At 38.4% G+C, this 23,389-nt stretch overlaps 1 protein-coding gene across 1 annotated transcript; it reads left to right on the plus strand.

Annotated features, from left to right (window-relative positions):
• Positions 1 to 219: 219 nt before the first annotated feature.
• On the plus strand, positions 220 to 23,048 carry LOC126154323 (venom allergen 5-like). Its single transcript, XM_049916129.1, has 2 exons — positions 220 to 365; positions 22,607 to 23,048. The coding sequence occupies exon 2, from the start codon at positions 22,641 to 22,643 to the stop codon at positions 23,046 to 23,048; it is 408 nt and encodes a 135-aa protein (XP_049772086.1). The 5' UTR covers positions 220 to 365; positions 22,607 to 22,640.
• The last annotated feature ends 341 nt before the right edge of the window (positions 23,049 to 23,389 follow it).

A 23,389-nucleotide genomic window follows, 5' to 3' on the forward strand; every position in this document is an offset into this window, starting at 1 on the left:
CTGTTCTGTATTCTGAAATTTTGTAATTGTAGTGTGCATATTTTTTTTTAAAGGAACCTTTTTCATTCGTATTCTATATCATTTACTTTAATTTTTAATTCCATGCCTTTGTGGCGCCAATGAAATCGACACCGACATCGATATGCATTCATCTTCAGACTCTAAGCATTATCTTTGGCTGTTTTGCCATGTTGTGTTCAGTTCTGTGTGATACTTGTATGTGTTAAGGTTGATAAATGAACTATTGCGAAATGGGGGTGATTATTGGTGCAACCAACCCGGTAATCCTCCTCACCTTCAATGTAGGTGAAGTCACAATGAGGAACTAAGATTGTGTTCTGGCACAATTCCAAGAGATGTCCCAGGTCAGGATGTATATCCAATTCCCTCATATATTAACAATTCCAAAGTTTTTTTCAGATTTGCTAGTCTTAGAACAGGTAAGTTTTTGAAGCTTTGTAGTTAAGTCATTCATATTGCAATGTATTCAGAAATCATCTCTATTCTTAGATATGACTTGAAGAGCAACTTTTTCTTTGTTTAAACTGATGCTTATTTTGAATTGGCGCTATTGATTTATCACTCCAAACAGGATGAATTTGTTTTTCCTGTTTTTAATGATTTTGCAGATGTCTGTATGTCTTTCATTGAGCCAAATAATTTTAAATGGAATTTTCGTTATTGTTATAATAATGGAAATTCCAGAAGCAACATGTAAAATAAGGGAAAGGTAACCACTAAACAACAGCAGACCAATGTGTGAAGCTCAGAAACATGTAACAGGAAACAGCATTCACACTAGCTTCCAAGCTCTTGCTCTTTTTCTAGCAAAAGTACACACATTCACACACACAACCATGCAGACACCCAAACACACACTCCTGTGGGTATGGTGATAATTAGTTATTGAAAGCAGTTGTCTTTGCTGATCGATGTGGGAAGAGGGCAGGGAAGGACACTAAGCGTGGTAGTAAGAAAGAGGCAGGTCTTTCAACAGATGATTCCACAGCCACAGAATAAGGTGAAAGGAGTATGGATGGAGGGTAGAGGAAAAAGAAATCTAAGAAGATGGGGAGGGTGGAAAAGGAAGTAATGAAAAAGGAGAGGAATGTGAGGATGGAGAGGTAGGAAGGGAGTGGAGAGAGAAGGGAAAGGAGTGGAGAAAGGGAAGAGAGAAGCTGAGGAGGAGAGAGAGATGGAAAGAGGAGGAGGGAGATAGGGGAAGAGAGAGGGGGAAGGGAGGGATGGAGGGAGAATGCCCCAATGCATGATCTAGATGGGAAATGAGTATGTGGGCAGAAGAGGGAAGGAAAAAGGTAAGGTGACACTTTGGAAACAGTTTAACAGAGGTTTAGGATAGGGGGATTGTGAGAATGCAGGGTGTGCTGGAGATACAATTCCCATCTGCATAGTGAAGCAAAACTTGTGCTGGAAGGTAGTATTCGAATAGCACATGTTGTGAAGCAGCTGTTGAAGACATTTTTGCTGTCATTTGTAGCATGTTTGGCAACTGGATGGTCCAGTTCATGGTTTGCCACAGTTTGGTGTGGCCATTCACTCTAAGAAATGCAGGAAAAGAGTCAGTGTGGTTGTGGAAGATAATGACAGGGATGTTGAGCCATGCCAACTCCAGTATCATGGTCAGCTGTGCTAGGGTTCTCATTTGAGGATCCATGGCATATACAGCTCAATCAAGGTTGTTCCACAGACTCTCAGTTGAGTTTAAATGCATGGAGTATGGTGGCTGAGGGAGTATGGTAAAGTCAACCTGGTGTTCTTCAAGCCATGCATGTATATTTCAAGCTGTGTGACATGTTGCACTGACTGCTGCTAGATGTTGTCATGCCGAGGTAAAACAAATTGCATGTAGTGGGTAGACATGGTCACCAAGGACAGATGCGTATTTCCATTGACCCCTTGTGCCTTCCTGAATGATGAGATCACTCAGAGAATGTCACAAAAGTGTTCCCCACACCATAATGCTGCCTCCTCTGGCATGGACCCTTCTGACAAATGTTGCAGGATGTTTGATTTCAGACATTTCATGCCATATACATCAGTGGCCATCTATGCAATATAGCATAAAATGTGATTCATCTCAGAAGGTCACCTGTTACCACTCAGCGGAATCCAGTTGTAGTACTGGTGTGCAAATTCCAGCCTTCATCACTGATGAACAGTGGATGCATGAATCAGAAGCCTGCTACAGTGGCCCATATACAGCATTTTCACTGAACAGTCATTCAGGAGACACTGTTGGTAGCCCCTTCTATCATTTGGGTGGTCAGTTGCTCAACAGTTGCACATCTATTTGCCTGTACACTTATCCACATCTGTTGCTTACCCCTCTCATTTATGACCTATGGTGCACCACAATTGCATCTGCACTGTTTTTGGATGGTGCCCTTTTGCTATGCATGGTATACATTAACCACAGTGGCACATGAACACTTTACAAATTTAGCTGCTGTGGAAGTGCTTTCACCTGTGGCCCAAAAGCCAATGATTATGCTCTTTTGGATATCAGATAAATCACTCCATTTCTACATTACAACAATGACTGCAATGATTTCCATGTCCCTCCCCAACATGTTTTATATACCATTCACTGTTAGTGCTGCTTCCTGCATCTGTGAGTGATTATTGCCTGTTGATGTTGGTTAATGTGACAGCACTGCGTGTATATGAGCATGACAAGTAACAAGCTGTAAACTCACATGAATAGTCACTGCCAAACTGTGCCAAACCATACAGTTGCTGAATATGCAGCACACCACAACACAAATGATTTCAATAGCTGTCTGTCCATGAAGGCCATTTTGATTCTCCCTTCCTGTACGAGTTTCTCTGTACTATGCAGATACGAACTGTCTCTCTAACATATCCTGCATTCTCACAGTCTTACTGGTCTAAACTTCCACTAACCTGTCCCCATTACTCTCCTTACCTTTTCTTCTCCCTCTTCTGTTCACATCACTCCTTCTCCATTCATATCATCCACTATCTTGTCCCACCAATCTTCCTCCTCCCACATGAGCATTCCCTGTCTTTCTCTCCCCCTCTTCCCTCTCCCTTCTCACTCCCCGTTTGTCTTCTCCCCCCACCCCTTTCCTACCCTTCTCCCTTCTATCTTCCCTCCCTTTCTCCCACTTCTTCTTCCTATATCTCTTTTTGCTCTATCCTCTGTACTCCTTGTGCAACCCAGGGGTCATCTGTCCAATGACCTGCCTCTATACTCCTACCCCCTCTTTGTGTCCATCCCTATCCCCCTCACCCACCCCACCCCACCTCCATAAGTTCAGACATCTGCTTTCAATAATCAGTTATAAATAATCAGTCTCACCATGACCATGGGAGAGTCATTTGGATGTCTGTGTGGTTGTATGCGTGAATGCCTGTAATTTTGCTAGAGAAAGAGCAAGAGCCCAAAAGCTACTGTGAATACTGTTTCCTGTCACTCATTGCCATGATTCACACATCAGTCTGCTATAGATGAGTGGTTGCCTTTCCTTCATTTTACCTATTTACCTACTTAAATGTAACACATTCTTTCCCAGTCATCTGTAATTTAAGAATTTTTTTGGATTAATCAATTTTGCACAAAGCTTTTTCCACTGTTCCCTAATGCTACTGTTTAATTTCTCTATGTGTGTATCACTTATCAACTTTCTGTGTAAAATCACACTAGTTACAAGCCTAGATCCTGAATATACAACACTGGGCAAGAAAAAAGTTTCTTGTTTCGCTTATGATATCTTCCTCACTGCTGTTTCAAATAGAATTTATCACAATGCAAATTAAGGCACAGCTATAGCTGATTTTTGGTTCATTTCAATTTTCAACTACATTCTGTTTTGAATTCAAGATTTTTTGAAATGTTTGTAGATCAAATGCTATTGAATTCTGGGGCAAACATCTATTTCATAATTTTGAACTACATGATATTTCAGTATGGAGTCACCTATTGCAAGAAATTAACTTAAGTTGACCTATTTCACTGAACCATTTACACATTTGTCCTTTATGTTGTTGGTCACTGTTATCTACTTAAATTTATTTACAGGTTTTCCACGGGGCAGCTTCTCTGCAATATTTTTGGCAGTATTTGTACACCAAAATTTTTGCATTATATATATATATTTGATTTATATTTTATGCACACACATCACACAGTCTTATTCCAACAATATCATTTGTTGATTAGGTTGCTGTCCAAATTAACAATTGTACAAGTCAGAGACGATCATGCTGTGCATCCAGTGGCATCCCAAAGCATAACACCATGTGATGGGCCTGTATGATGAAGACAAATGCAATATGGAAATGTTAATGCTTCTCAGAGCCTCTACACATGGATACATCCATCATGATGCTGTCCACAGAGCCAGCACTTGTCTGAAACATGGTGTGGTGGAACTCGAGCTTCCAGTTTTGTTGTTAGGTCACCACTGTAGCAAGCCGCTCTCTGCTGACCTGTTGACACAGCAAAGCTGCAACAGTGAGATCCTACATGGTGATGAGTAAGGCCCTACTGAACCCACAGACTCCCTACTTGCATGACAGTTACGGAATTTAAACCAGTGTGATGAATAATACTGTGGACTGATAAGCTGCACTCTTGACATACTACACTCCTGGAAATTGAAATAAGAACACCGTGAATTCATTGTCCCAGGAAGGGGAAACTTTATTGACACATTCCTGGGGTCAGATACATCACATGATCACACTGACAGAACCACAGGCACATAGACACAGGCAACAGAGCATGCACAATGTCGGCACTAGTACAGTGTATATCCACCTTTCGCAGCAATGCAGGCTGCTATTCTCCCATGGAGACGATCGTAGAGATGCTGGATGTAGTCCTGTGCAACGGCTTGCCATGCCATTTCCACCTGGCGCCTCAGTTGGACCAGCGTTCGTGCTGGACGTGCAGACCACGTGAGACGACGCTTCATCCAGTCCCAAACATGCTCAATGGGGGACAGGTCCGGAGATCTTGCTGGCCAGGGTAGTTGACTTACACCTTCTAGAGCACGTTGGGTGGCACGGGATACATGCAGACGTGCATTGTCCTGTTGGAACAGCAAGTTCCCTTGCCGGTCTAGGAATGGTAGAACGATGGGTTCGATGACGGTTTGGATGTACCGTGCACTATTCAGTGTCCCCTTGATGATCACCAGTGGTGTACGGCCAGTGTAGGAGATCGCTCCCCACACCATGATGCCGGGTGTTGGCCCTGTGTGCCTCGGTCGTATGCAGTCCTGATTGTGGTGCTCACCTGCACGGCGCCAAACACGCATACGACCATCATTGGCACCAAGGCAGAAGCGACTCTCATCGCTGAAGACGACACGTCTCCATTCGTCCCTCCATTCACGCCTGTCGCGACACCACTGGAGGCGGGCTGCACAATGTTGGGGCGTGAGTGGAAGACGGCCTAACGGTGTGCGGAACCGTAGCCCAGCTTCATGGAGACGGTTGCGAATGGTCTTCGCCGATACCCCAGGAGCAACAGTGTCCCTAATTTGCTGGGAAGTGGCGGTGCGGTCCCCTACGGCACTGCATAGGATCCTACGGTCTTGGCGTGCATCCGTGCGTTGCTGCGGTCCGGTCCCAGGTCGACGGGCACTTGCACCTTCCGCCGACCACTGGCGACAACATCGATGTACTGTGGAGACCTCATGCCCCACGTGTTGAGCAATTCGGCGGTACGTCCACCCGGCCTCCCGCATGCTCACTATACGCCCTCGCTCAAAGTCCGTCAACTGCACATACGGTTCACGTCCACGCTGTCGCGGCATGCTACCAGTGTTAAAGACTGCGATGGAGCTCCGTATGCCACGGCAAACTGGCTGACACTGACGGCGGCGGTGCACAAATGCTGCGCAGCTAGCGCCATTCGACGGCCAACACCGCGGTTCCTGGTGTGTCCGCTGTGCCGTGCGTGTGATCATTGCTTGTACAGCCCTCTCGCAGTGTCTGGAGCAAGTATGGTGGGTCTGACACACCGGTGTCAATGTGTTCTTTTTTCCATTTCCAGGAGTGTAGATCTTGCCACTGTTGAATTTTTACATGTGCTGTTAGATGATTCACCTTCTTAAACAAGGAGTAACTCAACCTTCTCACAATAAAATGACATTCAGATGTGATTTCTGAACAAGAAATTCACTTGTAATCTTACATACAGAAAATAGATAGTGTTACACCTACCTTCTTTCTGATGTTGCTCTGGAAGTCTATTTTTTTGTGCATTTAAGCATTTAGTACACTTATAGCAATTAGATGATTGTTGCATGCAACTTTCATGGTTCTGCAATTTTATAGGCTGACAGTGTGGTATAAAACATGTCATCACGAATTTACAAATATTGAAAAAGCTGGATCCCCCCTTCAGTGGAAAGTCTTGGCTGTAAACAGAGAGTGACAAATCTCTGCTCATTATTTCTTTCATTTCCAGTGATTGTGCTCCACACCTGAAACACTGTCATGGCATTTCTTTAGCCAAAATCACAATGTCAGAAAAAGAGGTGCGACATCTGTTGCACAGCACTTTATAATCAAGTTTCTCTCAATATAGCATGTAAAATGGTCTGAAATTTTGAAACGACTTGTGGCACAGTTCAGGAACAACACCTTGAGAAAGACCCAAGTGTACATGTGGCACAAACAGTTTTTACAAGGTCAAGAAAGAGTTGACAATGCGGCTCAGTGAAACCACCCAAGGACCCGCATGACAGGAGAATATTCCCATTGTTAGCCAATTTATTGAAGACAATCACCAAATGACAGTTGCTAAAATTGTTACTGAGTTTGGCATAAGCTATGGTAGAGTTCAAGTGATCGTTACTGACAACATGGGATTTCAAAAATTGCCCACAAGGTGGTCTTCTCACCAGAGAGCACAAATTACATTGTCTTGAGGCATGCAAATGGCAAGTGATAAGCTACCAAACTGAAGTGAAACATTTTTTTTACTAGTTTTTCACCTATGATGACTCTGCAGGTTCGAAGAAAAGTAGCATGGAATGACACAAAAAGGATGAACCTGCACCTGTAAAAGTCAAAAACTGCCTTTCCACAGGGAAGATTCTTGCAACCATCTATTTTGGTTTTAAAGGAGTTCTCCTCATCAGTTTCCTTCATGAACATTTTATTGTGAATCCTGCATACTATTGACAACTTTTGCACCAAATAAAATTTGCATATCATCAGAAAGGCACACATTTCCAATGCAGAATGTGATCATGCATCATGACAATGCTCAACCCCACATAGCTGCCTGAACTCAACAAAAAATACAGGAATTGTTCTGGACCATACTAGAACATCCCCCCTACAGTCCAGACTTATCACCCTGTGATTTTAATTTGTTTGGACTACTAAAGGAAGCAGTCAGAAGAAATGGATTTGATAGTGATGTGATCTAGTGTGTTTGATGGTCTCCTTTACTGCTTATGATCCAGACCATCAAAGTTAGAATTTCATACCAACAAAATAAAAACTTTTTTTAGTCTATCTGCTGCTGTCAACTCATGTGATGTGTTATATATAATTGCTCATTACTGGTGGATGATTTCTATTACTTTTCTTTTCTTTTATCTATCCTTTTTTGTTGATGTCATTCTTCTGAGTGAGTTCCAGAATTCCTTCAATGGCTTTGTCTCTAAGTTTCTTTAGTCCTTTATTGACACTCAGGAATAAGGCTTCAGTTGCAAACACAATTGCAAGCTTCAGACATGTTCTCATTCAATTTGCAACTTTTTTGTTTTCTTGGAGGTACTTCTTGCTGTGTATAGCTCTTGAACTCTGGTATATAATGTCCATTTCATTTTTATTAAAAAAAAGGGCCATTTTAAAAACTTTATTAAAAAACTTGGGACAACTGAGGGAAAAACAGGGCAAAAATCTTGTATTGGCAAAATTTAATGCACAAAGATGTTTACCTTTGTATCATGCGCTCAGATGACCCAAAATAATTTTTTATGATTATTCTACTGCACTGCCACCATACTTTTCACATTTATGTATGTATTTCATCAAGGGGTGCATTTTTGTTTGACCACTCATGCAATGTTTGTTCGTCTTAATGTGATTTACGGTGTCAGACTTTTCACCATGTCAATTGCAAAGTTTGATTTGCACAACATACATACAACAGTTTTTCCACTACCAGTGATAAAAGTAAACTCACTGTTGTACAAGTGACTTTTTCTGGTGCACAATGCACAGTAACTAACTGCAAATGAAACATCTGGTAATATAAAATACATTACTCAAGGAAAATAAAAAAGTGGGTCATTTGAGTGTCCCCAAAAGAACTTTCAGGGCAGTGGGACATTTTGGAAAAAAATGGGACTGTCCCTAGAAAAACAGGATGAATGGACACCTTACTCTGGTAGCTTATTTCAGGTTTTGTTATTTATGCCTGAAGTGCTTCTTTCTTCAGTCCATACCCCATAACCAGTTACATCAGAAATTTATTTCAGCTGAAATTTTTGATCTTAGTAATTTGTACACTATTAGTAATTTGTACATTATTTGATTTTACAGTGTTGTCATTGGCAAAAACTATGCAACTGATTTCTAGTCCTTCACATTTTGATCCCATTCTCAGTAGACTAGTCACATTTTGTTAACGCCAGTTTGATATTTTGTCTTGGATTCTGTAAACGCCTGGATGGCTCTAATGGCAGAAAACAACTTCATAAGCGCACAAGACTGGCAGTACTTTTTGATCCTGACATTACAGCATCTGATTATTATTTAGTGACGATGGCTTTATTCTGATTGTTGACTGACTTTTTGTAAAGTCCCATAATGTCTTCCCATTTTGTACTGTAGTTTGGATTCCAGTTTTTCATGTGGTTAGTAAGAAAATGGTGAAGGTCACAATTTGTCAGAAGATCCCTCTGTGGTTTTCTCTATGCCTTTCTTGTGAAACGGAAGTAGGAGGATAATTTATTAAACCTTAAATAGAGTTTTCTTCACAGAATGTTTCAATTTGTTTTTGTGTAGATTTAATTGAGTCTTCTAACAAGAAAATCATCAGATTTTTCACATCAAAATGCATGTTGATTTTTGTCCCACTATTAGTCAACTTCAAAAAAAGGCCATATGCAAAATTTTGGCTACTGATAATGAAAGAGAAATTAGTCCAACAGTTATGAAATAAGATATTTTTTCCATGGTTTCTGTGCTTGAAACTGCCTGTTGTACAGTTCTGAATCCTCTCACTACACACAACACTAATGCCACATAGTGACAAGCTGGCATTGGCTATGAGCTGCTCTCTCATTCCAGCAATGTGTACTCTGACTGGCCTATATAAGCAGTCAGAAGACAACTGAACATTCATAGAAAAATATAACTTACATTTTATCTGTAACTCCTTTTCCAAATTGGTGTGAAGTATGCGCACAAAATTATAAATTTTCCAACATGTGTACATCGAGTTTATGTGTACATGAAATATTGATACAATGTGCCAAACATGGTTTTTTGTACTCCATGAACAGAAATTAACAATCGACAACTCTGTGAACAGCAGACAGACTTTGACGTTTTTACCAAAAACTGATCCATAGTTGTTAATGAGTCCTGTCTAAAATCTGTATATTATTTTGAATAGTGCTCTGCATATTTAATCAGATTTTGAAAGCAAGGAGAAGAAAAAAATAGCATGTTGCTGATTGCAACTTAAGAATTTTATCACACTGGTAGAGTGGAAAGTACAATGATCTGTCCATAATTAATTTTCTGTGTTAATGTTCTATAAAATGCATCCCAGAAATGGAAAAATTCACAATCTGTCATTTGAAGTATATTCTTCATGCTAGATTAAACCTGAAGATCTAAGCATGTTTATCCTGTGAGTTCAAAATGCAGTTACAATGATTTAGAATTTTTATGATTTCTTAAAGAGTCAAAAAGGAGAAGGAATTTGTTTTCTTGAAATGGAAGGAAAGTGAAAAAAAGCAAGATTTTCTTTCCCCATTTTTCCAGACTTTAATGTGTCTATTAAAAGACATTTTGAGCAGAACATTGCTCTTTCCACACATAGAGCAAAATTTCTGGTTGATTCTTGAAGACAAACAAATAACACAGGCAAAAATGAAACATCCAAACCAATCACAGGCATTATTATATATGAATATATGTGTGTTCAGATGTATTACTGAGCCATTTTTGTACATCTTTTGCCTTTGAATGAAAGTGATCTTCCACTATACGTTTCATTTTCCAAATAAGACTGATCTTCAGAGTACTGCAGGATTCACTGAAACCAGCATTGTTATTCTTTTTATCTCTAAAGGGCCCCACAAAATGAGTGCTGGATCACAGCAATCCATTGCACAGGTAATTGATTGCTTCGTAGATTGCAGGTGTGTCAGCAAATTGCAGTGATCAGTCACTGGTTGCAATCTGATGGATTGCATGTGGCCTGTGACTTAGCATCAGCATGTGGCAATATGGCTGTTTAGAATTTATAGTTGTTCAGGGACTATGAACTACACTGAGTGAAGTGAGGGGATGGCGTTGCCATTTATATTAAGAATACAACTTCTGATTTTTCCATTTTGATGCTTGTGATATAGAAGTAGAAATGATGATAATTTCATAGTAATAGACATGATACAATGGCCTCTATCTGACAATTTTGAGTTGTTTATGAAATAATTACACACATTATTAAAGTTTTTAACTTCTAAACAGAAGGCATATATATTGTAATGTTAAGAGGATATTTAAAGGTTGAAGGAAAATCAGTTATAAAGCTATAGTCAAGTCCTTTGTCATTTCATGTAATCTAACTCTCTCTCATACAATTAGAGCAAGAGTTACACTAATCAATAGCGCTGCTATTGACAACATCTCTATAGACACATCAAGATTGCAAATTGCATAAACACTTGCAGTTAAACCATAAGACTAATGAATAAAAAAGGAATTGAGGACTAATAAATGAGAAATGAATTGTGTTAACACATTTGAAAGACGTACACAACCCACATGGCGTCAGTGAAAAATGTAATACATCCGATAAACTATCCTATAGTTCTGAAGGAAACCATTTGAAACCAAGTATAATAAATTATAATTCTAGTTCATTTTAAAATTATTTTTTGCAAGTATTGATGGGAATATGGAAATAAATGTCAACTGCTGATAAACATAGAGTTCATTTTCCATAGCAGATCTTCTCTATAGAGTGGCATTCATAATACTGACTGAAATTTCTTGGTGAATCTGTCATGTGTGGGGTATCAAGGCTAACGACAAATTGCAGGCAATATCACAAACTGTAGATTGCTGTGAGCCATAGCTCATGTGTGGAGCCCTTAAAGGCACCTTTACATAGAATTTGGAGCATGTTCCGCAACAATGTTTGTATCATAGTTCACAGCTAGTGCTGGACTGCTAATTTTTGCACAAAAATAGTGTTCCACAGCTGTTTTGTACAGATTAAAGAGCTAAATAATAATTAGTGACAACTTTCCATGAAACAAAAGTAACCAATAGAATTTCAGTGTAGTAAGAGCCAACAGAGACATAAAATTTGGTTGCTGCTTGTTTCACTTGCAGCAATTTTAGGCATCCCGTTAGGCTCCTGCCTATCCACAACCTTGGAAATTGTGACATATTTGGAATAAACAGCAAAATATTTATAACAAGCTAGAATAAAAATATCATTACTGGTCATTTTACTTGCAGGTGTTTCATCTTTTGTTTTTTTAATCAGACTGAAGTCACAAAATAGGAGAAACTCATTTCCAAGAGAAAATCCTCTTACACATAAATAAAATCCAATATTGCAGAACGTATTTCTATTACATGAATAAGAAAGACCAGAACACAAACACAAAAACAGAAAAAAAATTAGCATGTAGCATGACATGAACCTACTTCCTCTAACACCATAATCGCATATCGTTATTCCCAAGACCATGTTGTTCATATACAGCTCTGTGCATTAGTATCATTTATATTAGGGTCTACTAAGTGCTTTTTACTGCTGGTGTATCATTAAGTGACATTTAATTTTAGCAAGATTGACAATTGCGATAAATCTTCAATGCACCATCACCATGAAATGACATTCTGTCATAGAATGCGAGTAATAATACAGAACAGTAAAATATGATTAAGTCAACACGTCAGCTCCAAAGTAGCAATTGAGGGACATTATGTGACTCAGCAACAGCGTTGTGAAATGCTATTGCTTATTCTTGGTTTGGCCCAAACTGTGCAACAATAAGTAAAAGAATATTGTTTCTGGTCTACTACCACTAAATGCTGCTATGCAGTGCCAATGTTTGTTTATGCTCTGTCCTACATCACAAACTACATAATATATTTGAGACATGCCTGGCTTTGAAATTTGGAACAGATGTGATAAGCTTCAAAAGGAATCTCCAGTTGCCAAAAAATGTAAAGTATGAGCAAGTGTTTACAAGAATTGCTTTTCTGAAATTTGTCTTTCTTTGAAACAATTGTCCCTGTAATATTAATTATAATTTCAAAATCATGTGGCAATATCCTAGTGAAGTCATAAACACAAGGGCCATCTTCCAAATTCATCTCACACAGCATAACACTCCTGTAACATCTTCTGTTGTATCAGTAAACCCCTGATTATTTAAACAGTCCAGCTCTGATGTTTACATCTACATCTACATGGATACTCTGCAAATCACATTTAAGTGCCTGGCAGAGGGTTCATTGAACCACCTTCACAATTCTCTATTATTCCAATCTCGTATAGTTCACGGAAAGAATGAACACCTATATCTTTCTGTCCAAGCTCTGATTTCCCTTATTTTATCATGGTGACTGTTCCTCCCTATGTAGGTGGGTGTCAACAAAATATTTTCACATTTGGAGGAGAAAGTTGGTGATTGGAATTTCATGAGAAGATTCCATCACAACAAAAAAGGCCTTTCTTCTAATGATGTCCAGCCCAAATCCTGTACCATTTCTGTGGCACTCTCTCCCATATTTTGCAATAATACAAAATGTGCTGCCTTTCTTTGAACTTCCGTCAGTCCTATCTGGTAAGGATCCCACTCCGTGCTGCAGTATTCTAAAAGAGGACGGACAAGTATAGTGTAGGCAGTCTCCTTAGTAGGTCTGTTATATTTTCTAAGTGTCCTGCCAATAAAATGCAGTCTTTGGTTAGCTTTCCCCACAACATTTTCTATGTGTTCCTTCCAATTTAAGTTGTTCAAAATTGTAATACCTAGGTATTTAGTTGAATTTACAGTTTTTAGATTAGACTGATTTATCATGTAACTGAAGTTTAAAGAGTTCCTTTTAGCACTCATGTGGATGGCCTCACACTTTTCATTATTTAGGATCAACTACCACTTTTTGCACCATTCGGATATCTTTCCTAAATCATTTTGCAGTTTGTTTTGATCTTCTGATGACTTTATTAGTCAATAAATGACAGCATCATCTACAAACAACCAAAGACAGCTGCTCAGATTGTCTCCCAAATCGTTTATGTAGATAAGGAACAGCAAAGAGCTGATAATACTACCTTGGGGATTGCCAGAAATCACTTCTGTTTTACTCGATGACTTTCCATCAATTACTACGGACTGTGACGTCTCTGACAGGAAATCACAAATCCATTCACATAACAGACAATATTCTATAAGCATGCAATTTCACTATGAGCTGCTTGTGTGGTACAGTTTCAAAAGCCTTCCAGAAATCCAGAAATATGGAATTGATCTGAAATCCCTTGTCAATAGCACTCAACACTTCATGTGAATAAAGAGCTAGTTGTGTTTCACAGGAACGATGTTTTCTAAACCCATGTTGACTTTGTGTCAATAGACCGTTTTCTTCAAGGTAATTCATAATGTTTGAACACAATATATGTTCAAAAATCCTACTGCATATTGACGTTAATGATATGGGCGTGTAATTTAGTGGATTACTCCTACTACCTTTCTTGAAGATTGGTCTGACCTGTGCAACTTTCCAGTCTTTGGATACAGATCTTTCGTCGAGTGAACGGTTGTATATGATTGTTAAGTATGGAGCTAATGCATCAGCATACTCCAAAAGGAACAGTCTGGACCAGAAGACTTGCTTTTGTTAAGTGATTTAAGTTGCTTCACATAATCTATTATGTGCTCCTGTGAACGTGAACACGTTGTGCAGGTCTTGGAGTCACTCACATCCATCTAGAAAGGTAAGGCCTTATCATAAGGCTTCAGCAATATGATTGCATTTCTGAGTGTCCGATCATTAGTGAATTCTCTTATCTGTTTTTACTATTTTATTTTTCTAATATTTACTGAGGTAAATGAAGGCAATGTTGGCCTGATGCACTCGACGATGCCCTTTAGCTATTCAAATGGATCATCCTAAGAAATACCAGATTAAGCTATTTCCTCTTTCAGTATTTGATCTGTTTAAACAAGCTTTTAGGTTACCCAAACCTACACAATGTGATGGTGATCCTTAAATAGATGTATTTGTTCTCTGTTTTTTATGTAGATCAGCCTGAAGATGCCTAAATAAGGTGAAACACGTAGTTGATAAATAAAAAAACTAAAATTGCAACCAAGATTGTTTTCAACTAATACTATTAAACATTGGTTTGCTGATTCATGCCACAGATGGATTGGAAGAATTTCTATTTTCATTGAGTGTTCATTTTGTTGCTTAGCCTGGGGTATATGAAAGTTCATGGCTATTGTTCTTTTTGTGTTTATGATAAGTTTATTTCTTTCAAACAAATGTGTTAGCTCCAGAAAAGATGTGACTATAGATGTTTGACGGTCATTTTGGTTTAACCCTGTAACAAAGGTAATGGTCTCATCAGCAAATAAAGTTTTCTGTTTGGCATAGACAGTTTCATTTAGTTCATCTATATATAAAAGACAAAGAATTGCACCTAATGTCAACCCTCGCAGTACACCATATTTCATTGTAGCTTTTTGTGATGTGCATGTTGTTGTTCTTATAATGTTTCCAATGATTTTATCCTGTTAAAGAACAAATTTTTGTTGTTGATTAGCAAGATATGACCTAACCCACTCATTTGAAATATCTCAAATTCCCTTATTTCCAATTTATGTAATAGAATGGTGTGATCTATAATATCAAATGCTTTGGATAGGTCTGAGAAGATTCGAATAGCCATTTCCATTTTATTTATAGCTTTTAGTATTGCATACAAGAGTTCATAGATTGCTGCAAGGAAGGAGAGAATATTGAATGTGTGAAACATTTTAATTATATGTGTAGTGCCATATCAACTGATGAAGAGCCAAACTAGTAGTTTTAAACAGACTAGCAAAAAGATCCAGCTTCTTCCACTGAGTCCAAAACATAGTCTGGGATAAGAGAGTCTCTCTAAGAGCTTAACAGACCATGTGTAAAACTATCGCCTGCCAGTTGTGACATATAGTCTGGAGACATGTCATAAATAAGAGAGAAGAGAGCCAAATACAAGCATGTGAAATGAAGTTCCTTAGGTGAGCTCTACAAAATATCTGTATAGACAAGTCAGGAACAAATATGTGAAGAGAGATCTTCACCATGGAGGAAAGAATGAGTGCTGTGAGGTTGAAGTTAGTAGGTTATGTGAAGTGAATGCACTTGACTCAGGCCCCACTTCAGTATTTGGAAACAGAGCCACATGGAAAAAGACTGATTGTGTGGCTTAGGAAGGGATGGGCAGAACAGGTTAAGGAAGACCTCAAGAGGGAAAGAGTAATGTGGGATGCAGGGCAGAGAGGAAAGCTATATCAGGACAGAAATCAATGGAGGCATATCATTCACAAGCTCGATGAAAGGAAATCCTTATGATGATGGTGACTAATTCCCCGTCAGCCAATAGTGAGTGAGCACAAATAAAAGTATTGATGTCCAGATATATATTATTTCCCATTGTAAAGCTCTTCTTCTACCTCAGTACTTCAGAATACAACATACTTTTTTTTGAGTGGAGGTGTGAAGAGGGGTGCATTAAGATACCAGATAGCATCAAGAGGGAAAGGAAGCTAATTTACACCCAGTCTGTATCCTGGGAGCATGCATCTGCCTGGTGGAAACTGCCATTCCATTCAAGCAACTGAAAGTGGAGGGTGTATTAATCTGCTCTGTCACTTTGATTCCTTACAATAATAGCTAACAGTATTCTTCTTTCTAGGGAAATACACTGAGGTGACAAAAGTCATGGTATGCACATATACAGATGGAAGTAGTATTGTGTACACAAGACATAAAATGGTAGTGCATTGGCAAAGCTGTCATTTGCACTCAGGTGATTCATGTAAAAGGTTTCTGATGTGGTTATGGCCACACAAAGGGAATAAAGTGTCTTTGAACGTGGGATGATAGATGGAGCTAGACACATGGGACATTCCATCTCAGAAAGCATTAGGGAATTCAATATTCTGAGATCCAGAGTGTCAGAGTGTGCCAAGAATACCTATTTCAGGCATTACCTCTTACCGTGGATAATGCAGTGGCCAACAGCCTTCACTTAATGATCAAAAGCTGTAGCATTTGCATAAAGTTGTCAGTGCTAACAGACAAGCAACACTGAATGAAATTTTCACAGAAATCAATGTGGGACATACAACAAATGTATCTATTAGGACAGTGCAGCAAACTTTGGCATTAATGGACTATGACAGCAATGACAGATGCGAGTGCCTTCGCTAACAGCATGACATTGCCTGCAGAGCCTCATCAGGGCTCATTACCATATTAGTTGGACCATAAACAACTGGAAAACCATAACCTGGTCAGACGATATCAGCTGGTACAGGCTGATAGTAGAATTCAGTTGTGGTGCAGACCCCCCCAAAGCCATGGAACCAAGTTGTCAACAAGCCACTGTGCAAGCTGGTGGTGGCTCTGTAATGGTGTGGACTGTGTTGACATAGAATGGACTGGGTCCTGCAGCCAGGCGACTAGAGCGATTTTTGGTGTTCTCGTAAAGATAAGTTATTTTAGATTATAAAACATATAGATTAGTACTGATTACATGGTAAATAAGTGTATTAGTGTGCCGTTTAAGTGTACCATTAAAGGTTTCATTTTTCTTTACGTAATATAGCAGAAAACATGAAAAGACCGTACAGTCGTATTTTCTGTTTACGTTCTGCTGCAGCAAATTTATAGAATTTCGTTTAGTTGTTCCTTGCTCTCTCCAGCAATTTAACTTAGCGTACCTCTTCATTATTTAACTAGCATTTCCGGAAAGTAGCGTAAAGTTTAACTTGTTGTTTCAGAAACTTTGCACTTTTGTTTTTGTTTACACACAGTTGCGTATAGGCCAAATTTGTGTAACCATATTTTCGTGTTTATCTGTAATTTAACTGACTTATTCTTAATAAACTATTACGTTTATCATGAGTGAAAAGTGCTTGACTTGCCGTAGAATTGTTAGGTCGGGGCTTTGGTGTGATGGGTGCTGTAGTTTTTTCCATGTTGGTGACTGTAGTGGCGTGGGAATAGGGGAAGTAAATGAGACTCATCAGTGGTTTTGTAGGATTTGTAGTAGAGATAGGAAGATACTGGAATAGGAGGGGAAAATTGCTGCCCTTCAGGCTGAGTTAGACAAGGCCAGGGGAGATCTTGACAGGTTAAGGAGGGAGAAGGGTAAAGAGAGGTGGGAAGTGGCAACAGGCAACAGGAGGAACAGGCCTAGAACTTTGTCTGACAGCTTTATGGTGAATGTGGAAAATAGATTTGACCTGTTGCTTCAGTTAGAAGCTGGTGAGCCTCAAGCAGTTGCAGGTGTAGACAGGGCACAACAAACTTTCAGCAGCAAATTGAAAAGTAAGAATGTAGGGAAATCAGAAAAGAGAAAGAAAGTGTTGTTGTTAGGTAGTTCCCATGGAAGAGGTGTTGGCCAACTCTTGCAGGATGAACTAGTATCAGAATACCAGGTCACCAATTTTTTTAAACCTAGTGCTGGTCTGAAGCAGGTGACAGAGGATTTAGGATCACTTTGCAAAGATTTCACTAAGGAAGACACCGTGGTTATAGTGGGTGGGGCAGGTAACAGTATTGACAGAGATCCTGGGTACAGTATAGAGTGTGACCTGGCGAAGATTGCATCAGCATCGAAGCATACTAGTGTTGAGTTTGTATCTGTTCTTGGGCGCCATGACCGACCTCATTTGAACTCTTCTGTCAAGAGAGTTAATTTGGGGCTGGAACGGCTGCTCATGTCGGGTGCAAGGTCACACATTGGTGTGGTTCATGTTGATTCTCTCAGTAGGTGGGATTATACTAGGCATGGCCTTCACCTCAACAGGAAGGGGAAGGGTAAATTGGCTGGGGAAATAGCAGGAAAGTTAAAGGGGGGAGGCACTGTCATGACTGGTAAAATACCAGTGGTTATAGGATTCAGAAAAGACCCTTTTTTAGGGTAGGGAGGACAGAAAGAAAGCAAATTTTAAGAGAAGTTAGAACTGAGACAAACCTTCAGTTTGAGAAAGAAATAAAAAAACATAATTCCAGCTTATTACATCAGCATAAACAGCCATTGGTTAAGAATTTTCAACTGTCAGCAGATATTTTAACTCCACCCAATTTTAACTCAGTCAATGTGAAATGTCAGCTATCTTTATTGCATCAAAATATTCGAGGACTGAGAAATAAAATTAATGAATTAACTATCTGCATAGATTAATTAGAGTCTTCAAACCCAGCTGACATAATCTGCCTCTCTGAACATCATGTGACCACTGGTATAGAACTTTTAAGTGTTACAGGGTTTAGGTTAGCATCTCACTTTTGTAGATCAGAAATGGAGAAAGGAGGAGTTGCCACATTCATCAGGAACTGTCATAAATTTAAGAACATAGACATTCATAAATTTTGCCTAGAACAGCATATGGAAGCATGTGCAACAGAATTAGATTTTCACAAAAAATCTTTCATAATATTAAGTGTATATCGAGCACCTGCAGGTAACTTTGATCTGTTTGTAAACCACCTTGAAGCTGTACTGGCCCATTTAACAACCAAAAACAAAGAAATAGTGGTTGCTGGTGATTTCAATGTAGATTTCCTTAAAGACTCTCCCAATAAGAACTTATTTGAGTTAGTAACACTATCATTCAACTTAATTCCCACAGTAAAGTTCCCCACTTGGATAGCCACTTGCTCACAAACAGCCATTGATAACATCTTTATAGAAAAGTCCAATGAACAAAATTATATTACAAAACCAATAGTCAATGGCCTCTCAGACCATGACATGCAGTTCCTTCTGTTAAATGTTAATACTGAACAGGATATAAAATCTGTTAAATCTGAGCTCAAGAGGGTAATCAGTAAGCCAAAAATTGATTATTTTAGGACACTCCTCAGAGACATTCACTGGACTGATGTTTACAGTGCTCATGGCATGAATGAAAAATATAACATTTTTGCTAATAAAGTGCTTACCTTATCTGAACACTGCTTTCCCCCAAAACTTACCAAGGTTAGAGCAAAGTCTACAAAGAAGCCATGGATTACTCGAGGAATAGGGGTATCTTGTAAAACAAAAAGAAAACTGTATCTGTCAATCCGAAACATTTCCAATGTTGATGCTATAGCACATTATAAGAAATACTGCAAAATATTAAAGACTGTAATACGGATGTCAAAGCAAATATATTACAAGGAAAAGATAGTCATATCAGATAACAAAATAAAGACAATATGGGATATAGTGAAGGAGGAGACCGGTAGAACCAGACATGAAGAGGAACAAATAGCATTAAGAGTAAATGATACATTGGTGACAGATGTGTATAGTGTTGCAGAACTTTTAAACAAACATTTTATAACTGTTACTGAAAAGATGGGGTTGTCAGGTTCGGTAGATGCTGCTATGGATTACCTTAGACCAGACATTTCAAGTATCTTCCATAATATGAATTTGACCCTCACTACCCCAACAGAAATAATGTCCATCATAAAATCTTTAAAATCAAAAACATCTAGTGGGTATGATGAAATATCAACAAAGTTAATTAAAGAATGTGATTCTGAGCTAAGTAACATATTAAGCTATGTGTGTAACCAGTCGTTTATCAGTGGAATATTTCCTGAATGGCTGAAATATGCTGAAGTTAAGCCACTGTTTAAGAAGGGAGATAAAGAAATAGCATCAAATTTCCGTCCAATTTCACTGTTACCAGCATTCTCAAAAATTTTCGAAAAAGTAATGTACAGTCGTCTTTATAACCATCTTATCTCAAATAACATACTGTCAAAGTCACAGTTTGGATTTCTAAAAGGTTCTGATATTGATTAGGCTATCTTCACTTACAGTGAAAATGTGCTTAATTCATTAGACAAAAAATTGCAGGCAACTGGTATATTTTGTGATCTGTCAAAGGCATTTGACTGTGTAAATCACAATATCCTTTTAAGTAAACTAGAATATTATAGTGTAACAGGAAATGCTGCAAAATGGTTCAAATCTTATAGCTCTGACAGGAAACAAACGGTGTTATTAGGAAAGAGACATGTATCAAGCTATCAGGCATCATCCAACTGGGAACTAATTACATGTGGGGTCCCACAAGGTTCCATTTTGGGGCCCTTACTTTTTCTTGTGTATATCAATGACCTTTCATCAGTAACATTACCAGATGCCATGTTTGTTTTGTTTGCCGATGATACAAACATTGCAATAAATAGCAAATCAAGTGTAGTCTTAGAAAGATCAGCCAATAAAATATTTGTGGACATTAATCACTGGTTCCTAGCCAATTCTTTGTCACTAAACTTTGAAAAAACACACTACATGCAGTTCAGAACTTGTAAGGGGTGTCCCAATAGTATATGTCTAACATATGATGACAAGAAGATAGAAGAAGTGGACAGTGTTAAATTCTTGGGATTACAGCTTGATAATAAATTCAACTGGGAGGAGCACACCACAGAACTGCTGAAGCGTCTTAACAAATCTCTGTTTGCAATGCGAATTTTGTCAGACATAGGGGATATAAAAATGAAAAAGCTGGCATACTATGCTTACTTTCATTCCATAATGTCATATGGGATTATTTTTTGGGGTAATTCATCAAGCCAAGCTAAAGTTTTCCGGGCACAAAAACGTGCAGTAAGAGTTATATGTGGTGTGAACTCAAGAACATCCTGCAGAAGCCTGTTTAGGGAACTAGGGATACTAACTACTGCTTCCCAATATATTTATTCCTTAATGAAATTTGTCATTAAAAATATATCACTTTTTCAAACCAACAGCTCAATTCATGGAATCAATACTAGAAATAAGAATAATCTTCACAAGGATTTAAAGTCACTTAGTCTAGTACAAAAAGGTGTGCATTATTCAGGAACACACAGTTTCAATAACTTGCCAGCAGCCATAAAATGCTTAACAACCAATGAAATTCAGTTTAAGAGAAGCCTAAAGGATTTATTGCTGGCCAACTCCTTCTACTCCATTGATGAATTTCTTAGTAAAACCAACTGATTTGTATATAAGTACAACATAACTTCTGCACAATTTCAGTGCAGTAATGTGTTCACTGAAAATTTGTGTGTCTGTGTCTGTGTCTGTGTGTGTGTGTGTGTGTGTGTGTGTGTGTGTGTGTGTGTGTGTGTGTGTATGTGTGTAAGTATAATCTAACTTCTGCACCATTTCAGTGCAGTAATGTGTTCATTGTAAATAAGTATTACAGTAGTTGTATTACATGTTTATTACCTTATAAATAAATAAAAATCTTTTTTATTTTAAATTCAGTGCATTAGTATTTGTAAAATGTCTCTTAGTGTTCATTAAAAAATGACGATCATTCCACTTGGTACCTGTGGAATGGTACATTAGCTTATTTGTTTTAGTTGTAAATATTTGTCATGTATTGTTGTTTTTCTGACATGTTCCACATCCTGGAGGACCTCCTCACTACGGATCAATTGGAATGAAAGTAAATCTAATCTAATCTAATTGACTGGAAGTGGTTATGTTTGGCTACTTGAGACCTTTTGCAGCCATACACGGACTTCATGTATCCAAACAACAATGAAATTTTTATAGATGACAATGCATTATATCATCAGGCAACAATTGCTCACAATCAATTTGAAGAACATTCTGGACAACTTGACTAATGATTTGGCCACCTATATCACCCAACACGAATTCCATTTAACATTTATAGGACATAATTGAGAGGTATGTTCATGCACAAAATCCTGCACTGGTAACACTTTCGTAATTATGGATGGTTGTAGAGGCAGAATGGCTCAATATTTCTGCAGGGGACTTCCTACAACCTGTTATGCCCATGCCATGTAGAGTTGCTGCACTATATCAGGAGGTGTCCCATGACTTTTGTCACCTAATGCTTGGGTGTATCATTCTGATTTCTTTCACTTTGGCATGATGTGTAGCTCAGGATTAGAAACTACACAGAATTGTATTTATTTCAAATTAATTTAATCATTGCAACATACATAGTCACAATCTTTTTCATTACTACAATAACATCTCCTTCATAAATCCTAACAAAAGCTGTTTGATACTGATATGTTGAATGTTAAACACTGTGTACACGACATAATTGAAACCAGTGAATAAAATAAATACTTTTTTCAGGGACCCTGAATCATCATACAGCTCCTATACACAGATGGTGTGGGGTAGGACAGAAGCTGTGGGCTGTGGTTACACTCGAATGAAGTATGAGACTGACGTTATAGACACCCTTGTTTGCAATTATGGACCTGGAGGCAATATTGAAGGAGAACCTGTATATATAATAGGCCCAGCTTTATCAGCGTGTGAGGATGACACATATTTTTCTGTCTACTATAGAGGCTTATGTCAGAAATTTTATTATCGAACCACTCCACATGTAATTACACCAATAGCTTCACTCACAGCATTAGCTACATATATTGGCTTCTTTTTGTTTTATCTATGTCTTATATACTACTTGTGGCTAAGCCAGAGATATGGTAAATTAAAAAAATTAACTACAGGGACAGGCAAGTTACTTAAAGTAAATGAGAAAGACTATGTTCTTGCAGATTACTGAGTGTAGTGTATATCTGAAATATGTTAATTAGAATGTTAGTTGTACTTTGAATTTTCTACATAATCTTCACAATTAAGAGTTATGTAAATCATTATAATATGCAACTAGTCCAGGGAGGAAATTGTGCTTTATTTAATATAGTTTAAGTAGCACCTTATTGTTACTCAATTATAATTCATAAAAATATGTATCTAACTGTTGTGTATTGTCAATAAAAATGTGATGTGGATATCAGGAATAATGAAAAGCACATCATTGAGTTATGGAGGTAGATGAATATGGGAAGGTGGGGTAAAGTAACCACACTAAGGGAAAGTGATGTTTCACCAAACCATGGTTAC

The sequence above is a fragment of the Schistocerca cancellata genome, chromosome 2, assembly GCF_023864275.1.
Source record: "Schistocerca cancellata isolate TAMUIC-IGC-003103 chromosome 2, iqSchCanc2.1, whole genome shotgun sequence".
NCBI lineage: Eukaryota > Metazoa > Arthropoda > Insecta > Orthoptera > Acrididae > Schistocerca > Schistocerca cancellata.